The following is an 11,068-nucleotide window of genomic DNA, read 5'->3' as shown; positions in this document are numbered from 1 at the left end:
TCTAATCTAATCTTCCTATATCTAATCTAAACACCCAATTTTAGTTGAAAGCCATTACTTCTTGTCCTATCCCTACATTCCCTGGTAAAGTCCCTCCCCAGCTTTCCTGTAGGCCCCCTTTAGATACTGGAAGGCCACTACAAGGTGTCCCTGCAGCCTTCTCTAGGTTTAGGATCTCTAGCATCCACACTATTTTATGTCTAAAATGTATACTGCAAATTTCCAAGTTCATTTATCATAGTCAGAAATTGTGGTTAGTTCTTAAAATGGAGAGTTCTGTATTGGAATGCCTTTGCAGTGTTCCAAAATGTTTCTGTGGTATCTTGTACCCTCACACTTCCCAAGGCATTATGGCTTGCACATATCCTGCAAACAGTACACGTGAAGCATAAAAGCATCAAGAAAATCTTTGTGAACCAAGAAAGGCAAATGTTGATGATAACGGTAACGTTATCCCCTTGCACTTACCATGGTGGTAAGTTATTATTACGTGTTAACACACATTATAGGCAAGTGGAGATATCCTTTGGTGCAGTTTTTGTTTATTACTGTTTTATATAAATTGAAATACTTAATTTGTTGTTTGCAATCCTAATATACTTTTATATATTAGCCTAAGTGTTTCAAAACTAGTACCATATATATATATATATATATATGATGACCATCATACTTTCAAATATCTTATGTGATGAGTAACAGTGGAAATGTAGGTATTTATGAAGCCCATACCAAGCAGCTCAAGTAAAGTAACAATGCCTTGACCCATTCCCTAGGGGAAAAAAAAAATTATATATATATATATATATAATGTTTGTGAGCTTTCTAGCTGAAAATAATGGTTGTGTGCACACGATTTGCAAATGGCTTTCTTAGAGGAGCACACAGCTGGGTTTAACTCTAGCTGTAACCCCGGGTTTTCTCACACGCACACTTTTTTTTGGGGGGGGTTGTGAGGGTAGGGAAGGGGTGGCTGGCACATGGCAGCAGGCAGCCGTCTCGGGGGCGGTACAAAAGCCCCCTCTGCTCGCCACACGAAGCGAGGTGGCCCCGTGACGGGGCGGGCGGCGCGGGGAGCGCTGAGGCGCGCAGGTGGCCGGGGCCCGGTCCCGGTCCCGCCCAACGGCCGCCGCTGCTGACCGTTGGCGGCCGTTGGGCGGGTCCGGGGCAACGGCCGAATCCCTGCGGTGCCCTGCTCTGTCCGTGCTGTTGCCGAGGCCCGAAAGCTGCTAGAAGGTTCCTCTGCTGAGCGAGAGCTGTAGCAGTTTCTGGACCAGAGGTATTGCTTTCATCTCTTCGCATACGTCGAGGCTTTTCCTTCCTCTCAGGAATGCAGGGAAGATGTTCTCCTGGCCCCTTTCGGATCCTGCTTTCTCCAGGCAGCTGCTGCTAGCCCGTAAGTAGTTGTGTGTGAAGAAAATTTAAACACTCACAGGCTAAAAAACAGCAAAGGAATAACACTGTTACCTGTAGGTGAAATTAGCCCTCACCAGAGAGCTGTTGAGGGTCTGTCTGAGGCTGTCGTGAGCTGGAGCATGTGGTGTGCCCCACACCCAGGCTGTGCCCTCCTGGGAGCGAGGAGCTGCAGTTACTCCTGTCTCAGGTGCCAAAATTATGTGCTGTTAGCTGTGAACTTTGTAGTGTACAGGTTAAAGGTGTATTGACCTGTTATAGGGAATGTTGTGGACTTTTTCAGCCAAGAGGACAAATGGGTAAGGAGGTCAAATATCCTTATTGTTGCTCTGTTAAAAGAATTTGCAAGGCTCTACTTACTTGGGTACAAGAAGATTTAGATAACTTAGTTCCCCTGTTCATAGTATGAAAAACCACTTCAGCCTGCACTTTGCCTTGTACTCTTGACTTCAGGGGTCACACACTTATATTCTTTAAACTTTAAAGCTTTTATTTTTTTCCTTCATTATGTTTTTCTTTTTTTTTTTAATTTGTTGTTTCTGTGTGTTCGGACAGAGCTACTTCACTGTTGTGCCTACTGAAATATCTATCTAAATGAAAGGTCTTTGTGAAGACCTTTAAGATCCCAGGCATTTGCTTTTTCATTTGGGTGAAAACGACCTTTTACTATCTAAAGTGGAGGCTTACAATTAAATGTTCTAGTTCCAACAAAGTTAAATCCAGCCTAGCACAATATGATTACTGCTTTGTAATGTCCTTTTGAGCCAGAAAAAGGATATTAGTTGAATAGTTCCTCGTTATTATTTCTCTGGGGAACTATTCAATATTTCAGGCTGCTACCCACTTCTATTTGGACACATTGTCCGTTATTGTTCATATATTATTATGAGAAAGGAGATACTTCAGGGATTTGCCGGTCATCTCATTGCTGAGTGTCAGATTTCTTCAGAGCTAATGGTGGTTGAATGCTGAGAGTATCCACCTGCCTGGATGCTAACAACAGTCAGAGCGTTGACCAGGTCTTTAAGCTTGTTTACAAAGAAACTGAATACGGAAAATCTGTGTTAGAGCCCAGCTGAGGAAATAGATGATGCTTCTTTCATTTGTGTCAGGAGTATTTCAATTATATTTCTTGGTTATCTTCATTGCGTTATTATTGTTTTGAAATCCTTTCCAAACTAAGGGATTGCTGTCTGTTTTGCAGAGTTTTGTATCTGTGTCATACAAAACATTTCCAATTCCAAAAACATACTTCAAGATTACAGGTAATTTACAAGGGATCTCAACTTCCCTGCCTTGCTCTGGATCTGGTAGAAACTTGGAGTTCCATTTGTTTTGACCTGCAGTGCCTAAAACAGCATCCAGAGGTATACATGTAGATCAAAACTTATTTGGGTGCCTTATACTTTGCCTGTAACAAGATATTCTTAGGTTCTCTCAGACAACTTTGCCTCAAAATGTCACAGCTGGAGAATGTGAAGTGCAGATTCGATGTTAACGTGGCCCTGAAGTTTGACTGCTTCGTTTGAGTTCCTATATGCTTTTAGGTAGTTGCCTACTCTAAAATATAATCCCTTAAAATTGAAGGGTCTCCATGTATAGAAAGGCATTTTTTTAAGGAATACCAAAAAATTCTTTGACTTTATTTTATCTATATACAGGGAAATAGATAATTGAATTTTTGGCATGTTTATAGTTATGCCATTTGCAGGCATCATTTATATTAATGATGTTGAAACATTGTGTCGAAGCTTACATGAAAATTTCTGCTAGTGTTTATATACGTACAGTACCTCTGCAAGCCACACTGATTTAATTTCCTTTGAAGATATGTAGACAATTTTCTAAGTCCTTGTGTAGTTCACTTACCTATTAAACTGATGTTCTATTTATGGCATAATACAGCACATTCTCTAGCAATATGTGGTCATGTAAAAAAAGACCCTATCACACAGACACAGGAGGAGATAGAGTAAGGTTGCTATGGGAACCTTAGCTCTAAATGGTCTGGCTTTTGTTGGCTTAAAATCTCAAACATTGTGTTGCATTAATTATGTTTTTGTTGAGGTTCTTTGCACTGAATATGAAATTTGTTGGATTCCTGTTCCAGTCTTACATGTCTGCGTGCAACACGTTTAAAAACAAAATTACTTGTGTTAGCTAATAGAAAAAGGGGAGATTGTTTCATTACCAAACTGAATTACAGTACTGAAGAAAATATGCTCAACAAATAGCAACTAGATTTTCTTTTTATTCATCTAGCTAAAATTCAGCTATTGCTATCCTCAGTTAGTATCCATGAGCCTTATTCAATAAAAGCTAATATAGAGGAACCAGCAGTGGGAGGGAGTCATAACAAAAGGCAGGAATGGGGTAGCAATTGTGGAGGGAAAGGGTTGGAGAATTCTCTGTTGGAAGCATGGGAGGGATTTCGGTACTGATTTTGGTAGGAGGAAAGAAGCTGAAAACAGAAACTGAATAAAAAGACATTAGGGAAGACTGAGGGAAGAGAAGAACTTGAGCAATGACAGAAGTTGAAGGATTGCTTTTAGTGCAGGAACCACCGGGAGAACTGAGACAGGAATGGATAAAGAGAGTCTGAAAACAAGGTGAGTCCATTTGGGGTGGGTTGAAGCAGGTGGGTTGCAATTACATGGTGAGGACGCTAATAGAATTCAAAACATATATCCCCAAATTATAAATATATTAATCAGATCGCACAAGTTATTAACCATAAAGTCATCTTAATATCTGTTAATATATATATATATAGCATATATATTCTCCTAAGACCTCTTCAAATCCTCAACTGTATGAGACCAATGAAGTTTCACACAGTAAGAAAGGAAACATTCTATAGCATTGAATTTCTTCCCAATACTTTTCTAAGTGTCATTTGATGATTTTCCCCTTGGAAAGCTACTTAGGGGTAATGAATATGATTTAATTTTCTTTAAATTATATTAGTTATTCTTAAGAAGCTTATGTTTCATTTGCTGAATTTTCCACAGAATGATTTCAGTCTTCATTCATCCTTATGGGTGGTGCAGAGAATGGAATTTTTATGATGAAAACTGATACAGCACTTTAAAACTTTTCAGTGCTGAAAAACAATACATTCGGCATCTATACTACAAGGCAGCAAATAGGACAGATGTTAATAGTAGGTATGCTCCACTTTAAATGGCCTCATATGGTAACTGTAATTTAAACAGTTGGCTAAAATTTCACGTTGTTTTAGCAACCGTAAATCCTCAGTCAAAGTACATACATCTTCAAACTGCTGAAAAACTGTAGTCTGCATCTGTATTTTCTTTAAAAATAAAGAGAACAGTGCTGGTGATCTTGGTGCCTTTTACAGAATCTTACACAATTCCATATATTAAGTAATCTTAATAACACATGGTAGAGTTCTCTCAAAAAAGAAATATCTTCACAATATTCCATGAACATTCTGAATGCTAAATTGACTGAGTAATATGCTTACATGTTCACAGTCTACTTATCTACTTCTGTGGACCTCATGCTCCCAGAGAAGATGAGTAACTACCAGAGTAATTTTCATGAAGTTTTAACAGGAAAAATTAGTGGGACACTAAAACCAGTCTAATTTCCCTCCTTCCCCAATCAAAAGAGGCAAATCACACACCACTTATGCCCATCACAGTTAACATTTCCGTAGCTTTTGACAAAAACCAACAGCAATACTAGTGACATGTTTATGTCATGTGGGTGTGTCATATCAAGGGGGCTCCATTGATGGATTCAGAATGGAAGCAGCCATTCCATGCCCCCAGTGTGTCCCAACCTCTTAGCCTCCTGCTTTTAGCAGCCTCTTGTAACTGCTTGAATAATGTAACCTGTTGGTGCCCATTATGAACAATACACGAGTGACAACTGGATTCATTCATCTTTATACATGCAGCTAATGCAATAAGGATGACAGGTGCCTGGAATGAATCAATCAAGGATGGATACGTAATGACAGACACTGTCACTTATCAAAGAGCGTAAAGACTGGGAGACTCTTCAAAGACTTTAAAAAAAAAAAAAAAAAAAAGCATGTGATGTGCTACTTAATAAACTGACTGCTTGCTAACAAACACTGCAAAACTCACTGAGTTAGCACATCCCATCTCACTGAGATGTCTTTGTATAATACAACTGTGAGCACATGAGACAACTGCAGTTTGTTTAAGCTCCCCTGTCTCAGGGCCCATGTTGCTTACTGCAATTAAAGTTGTCTACACTTTTCACCAGAGCGGAGACTCTACTCCATGGTGATGTCTTACCTCTGATTTCACGGTGATTATACAGGGCCTAGTTCCACACAACTCTGGAGAAAATTTCATCTTGCCCTGAGCCTTCCAAACGCACATCCTATCATTTGACAACTACTGTATGTGTAACAGATTGAGCTGTGGGAGCCTATGTTACTAGGATGTACTTACAATAAAGAATGTACGCAACATCTTCAAGCAATGGACATCCACAACCTTCTGTCAGAGGAAACAATGTCCCAGAATGACATCCCTCCTTGTGTGGCTAAGATGAAAAACACTAAGAAGTGCAAGAGTTTCAAGTACACTGATACCAAGGTCTTCTTACATATCTCTGCATATTCCAATCTCCTGTTCCTAGGAATAACTGGAAAGCTCTGATGTCAAACTACAGTTCTATCCATCTTCAGTGGGGTAGTTGGCATATGGGTTTATTAGGGAGAGAATGCAGGTGATACTGATTGTAGTAAGACTTCAGTCATTGTCCTGTGTGACGTCTTAAAATTGACAAGAAACAGGTTGAAAAAAGGCATTGTTAGTGTTTCAGTGGGTCTGAGAGTGGCATTTGATTCTAAGCAGGCTTGTCCTAGTCATAATTCTGCTCGTATTTTCACTGCCAGACTGCAGGTATTGCAAGCCCCTGCCATAACAGGATTGAGTTTAAGGTGATATGGATAGATGAAGAAAATTATCTAAAACCAGCAAGATAATACGTAGTGGTGGCAAGTACAAAATCATAGATTTCAGAAGGAGAAAGCAGACGAACTAATCCAAACTAGCCAGGGAACAACAGTACAGAAAAGGGCTGGGGAGTTATATTGGATTACAAATTGACCACGATTTAACTGTAATTTTGTTGCAAAGTATTTTAGGATGTATTAAAAGGAATTGTTGTATGTCAGAAGCAGAAGACAATCATTCTGCTTTACTTGACTTTAGAGAGACCTACATTAGTGCTGCATCCTGTTTTGAATGCCCCACTTTAAAATGCAGGCAAGTTAAAGGGACTCCAGGGAGAAGATTAAAATAATAAGTGAAGGAAGGCTGAAGGAATTGTAGAAAAGACTGAAAAACATAACAGCAGTCTCTCAGTATATAAAAGTTGTTCAGAAGAGCACAGTGACCTCTAATTGAGGTAGAAGAAGAAACTTATCTGTAGAAAAGATAATTTAGGTTAATACTAGGAAAAATGTTCTGATATGCCATCTGTGGAGACTGAAGATCCATTTTAAACTGATTTGTAAGGGCACATACTGGTGACATTGTAAGTCTTTACAACTTGACTCTATGTAGGAGGACAAACTAAATGATCCCTTTACATCTTTCAAATCCTTATTGTGTGGATTCTATTCTTTGCAGTATGGTTATTCTTACATGTGCTTTTACTGGTTCTACTTCAGCGATGAGAATGAGCTCACTACTATACTTAACCAGTGAAGTAGGCAGACAAAAGCACATTCATCATCATAGTCCAGTCTCTTCTCCCTTTTTTACCTGAGAAGCAGATTTTAGAGGTTCTTCTGATTAGAGGGAAATCTGTAAGAAACAAACTCATACCTACACGCTCAAACACATACTTCAGTATGTATTTCTGCTTGTATGTATACAGGCTAATATTTGATGGTCTATGTGTCCTGGATGTAGTTTATTTTTAGAAATGTAATTCAGATACATACAGAAATTACCTACATAAAACCTGTACTGAAAGATTGCCTTAATTGCTCTGAAAAGTAATTTTCCTTTAAGCTTTATACAAGTAGGTATCTTATGAAACAGATAGGCAGAGGAAAGGTGATCCTACTCCAAAATGCGTGACCTTGCTCAAACAATTTTGATTAGATGTTTTCTGTTTATTATACACATTGGTTTAAATTGGATAGTTCTACTGGCATGAAGATTTGGAGGCTAATGATTATTTACAAAGCATCTCCAAGGATTTCAGCTACAAATCAGTTTCCTTTCCTGATGGGTGTGAGACCATTACGAAAATAGAGCATCTACAAGCTCTGTTTTCTATCTGGCAATTAAGAACTCTTCTTTCCATGTGTGATTGTGAGAGTGACTTCTGTGTAACTTAATATGAACCGAGTTTAAATATTTATTAAATATGTTTAAAAAGACATTCCAAGTTGACATAGGCATATTATGCATTGATTTGAAAAGCAGGAGACAGGATCTGACACTGTGCATATATGCATAATATGTTTTGTATGTGGGATATTTTTGCATGCCTGAAGTGTCTTCAGTAACAGTTTGAGTCTGAGCTTTTATTTTTATTATGGTAAATTTTTCTATAATTTTGTTTCCCTGATTACATAGTCTTTGATTTTAATATTTCATGCTGTGGATGCATTCATTATCTTCTTTTTGTTCTCAGATGAAAGGCTATTGTGGTTATGCCATACTACTTATGTTGACAAATGCAATGTTTTATATTTTGCTTCCTTTAAATCAGTTAGAACTTCTGTTCTTGTAGTAAAATCATGAAAGAGTTCTGCTCAAAGACAGACAAGAACAGACTTATAATGTTGCCTACTGATAAAGTTTGGGTTGTAACCAATAAATATATTTGATCAGTTTGTATGCAAAAACATTGCCATTAGAATATCACAATAAAAATGCCGGAGAAGGGGGAAATATTATTTCAGGTTAACAGTGGAGTTACTTAAGGAAACTTAGCAAATATGATAAAGTGAGTCAAAATATACTGAGGTATCTTTTATTTTTGAACATTTTGAATATATAAGAAAACATATTCTAAATGTCTCAGAACTGTTAAATTTTGTTCAGCCTTTTATGTGTTCCTTTTTTAACATTTACAAAACTATTACCAACAGTCTTGTTTCTTAACGATCTTCTAAAGCTTCTTTTGCTTGGTCAACGATCAATCCTTGCCTGAAAATGTGCAATAAAATAATTACACTATGTAATTACTAAGGAATAAATTAGAATATAGAAAATTATTCCACATTTTCAGATAGGATGTTTTACATTTGAGTTATAAATGATCATTTCTTCTTTTGTATGACTCCACGTATGAGTTTTACATCATTCTCTTTTATAAATTTCTTTTCATGATTACTATTATAATTCTTATACTTAGGAGAGGTACTGTTTCCTGGTCTCTGTTCCAGTGGTTCTGGGCTGTGCACCAAGTTCTATTTTCTTCTTTTTTTCCAGAAAAAAGGGCCTTTCAGAGCCCAGACCCTACAGAAAGAAATACTACTTCCTAAAGTACTCTCTGATGCTGTGTTGTGGCTAATGATGTTGTACATTTCTCTCCATCAGTCTTTCAGGTCTACAGCTCTCACTTTGATGCTTAATGAGTCATGGCTTTTTAGTCCAATACAGTCGCTTGATCTCGTTGTCCAACAAGAGAACTTACAGATTTAAGGCAAAACTGTTTCTCTTTGGTAATGTAGTAATGACTAAAACAGTGCAGCAGACATTTAAGCAGCAACCACAGCAATGAATAACAGGATTTTTATTTTCAAAATGTTTATGACAGTAACAGAAAGTTTAATAGATTCTTGTTCGTTATGGTTATTCAACAACACGATGTCGTGTTTTGAGGTAGGCAAGTCAGATTTAAAAACTTTCCTTTGGCTCCTTCAAGGAAAGAATTAAAAGAATGTTTTAGTCTAAGTCCTGATGATGTTTAGCAGTCTATACTTGTTTACTATTTACTCAGCAAACTATCTTTGGACACAAAAATTTAACAAAAATATTTCAAATATGGATGCATTGTTGTAAATCCTAGCATATAGACAAGTGGTATTATTCCATTTGGGAATATTCTGGAAGAGTTTACTATGGTATGCAAGCTGTCCTGAAATAATACCTGGTTTAAAAAAAAAAAAAAGGCAAGACCAAAAAAATCCAACAACAAAAACTAAACGTGAAACAGTAAATTTAACAGCAAGAACAAGACAAAGTAAGCACAAAAAATATATTTGATTTTGCTTTAAAAATGCAGAGGAGAAACAGGCATCAGGTTAAAAGGACAAAAGAAAAGCTTTTATTTTTAAAATAGCATAGATTGTGCATTTGTAATACATTCAAGGAATAGTTCTAAGAACAGCAGTGGAAAACAATGACAAATAATTCAGTCCATAATAATTATTTTCTAAAAGATGTTACTGTTAAGTCAGATTGTAGTCTGTAGAACGGGTTCATGGGTTGTAAATTACAAAAGGTTTGATTCAAGGTACCAATAAATTCCCTGTGATTCATGTAGCAGTAAAAAAAAAAAAATAGTAATGTATAATGCCACAACTACAGAAGGTGTGAAATTGTAATCCCAATTCTATTTTATTCCTTAAGTAAGGAAACAGTTTCTATGCAGTAGTCACCCATTTTGTTGGCTAACCTGAAAAACACAGAAAGAAAAGAAATAATTGGAAGGCATCAGAAATACAAAGAAAAAAGACATATTTGTCACTTCAGTACTAAATCATCTAATTCATCTAAATAATCTAAATATTTATTAACAACAGGCTTTTCTTTGTGGGAAGAGAAGGAAAAGTGGAATTTGTTAAGGTGAAGTAAAAACTGATAATCACCTAATTAAGTAAGTAAGCTTTTCACTCTATACAGTGCTGTGACAATAGAGCAATATATGTTTGTAAATTTAGGATCTTGATTGGGTCCTGGGATTGTCATCAAACCACACCTACCCGTAATGGAAGTGGTCAACTTCTAGTGGCTGCTAAAGGCCAGGAAGTAACAAACTGCTGTATTTTATTCCTGGGTTCTTCCTGAGTGAAGACAATTAGCATTTGGACTTAGAAGAGAAAGAAAATGCAGTAAATTCTATATGATTTTGTCCAGCAGGGATAGGAATGCTAATTTTATCAATAATGATAAATTTATGTCTTATACGTGGACAAAATCCTCTGGTTTTAAGCAAAGCTAGGAGGATGCTGAAGAGACTTGACTCAGCAGTATTGGACTCCTTCACAAATACTTAGCAAACAAACAAACAAACAAAAACAAACTTATAAGGCTGAGAGTGGACTATGAATAAAAGCTTTATGAAAAAAGATTTCACTACATACTAGCCATTTGCATCCTTCAACAGTTTTAAAATAATGGGAAAAAAAACAAAAACATAGTGGTGAGATATAATTTGGGGGCAGCTCTTCTCCATTAAAAAAAATAATAATTAAGTAGATGTTATCAATCAAAAAAGTCTAAAATGAAGGCTGCACACAGATGAGTATTTGTAACTTCTTCCGTTGCTATTTATACTTTTTAAGGTGTTTTATCTATACTGTGCTTGAGCTCACTAAATACAAAACTATGAAGCTGCATTTGGTACCATAACTTGACCAACAAAAGCACAAAACTTCATTATACATTTATTCCAATAAATC

General features: G+C 36.8%; 1 protein-coding gene across 1 annotated transcript in view; it reads left to right on the top strand.

The window, feature by feature from the left end:
* Positions 1–1,241: 1,241 nt before the first annotated feature.
* Positions 1,242–11,068, top strand: part of SENP6 (SUMO specific peptidase 6) — a 92,466-nt gene continuing 82,639 nt past the window's right edge. The window contains exon 1 of the mRNA XM_038176186.2: positions 1,242–1,396. Within this exon, the coding sequence (XP_038032114.2) occupies positions 1,342–1,396 (55 nt within the window). The 5' untranslated portion in view covers positions 1,242–1,341. The remainder of the gene's footprint in view (positions 1,397–11,068) is intronic.

This window comes from Anas platyrhynchos, chromosome 3, assembly GCF_047663525.1.
Source record: "Anas platyrhynchos isolate ZD024472 breed Pekin duck chromosome 3, IASCAAS_PekinDuck_T2T, whole genome shotgun sequence".
Classification (NCBI taxonomy): Eukaryota; Metazoa; Chordata; class Aves; order Anseriformes; family Anatidae; genus Anas; species Anas platyrhynchos.
This window is presented reverse-complemented; position numbering and strand designations above follow the sequence as displayed.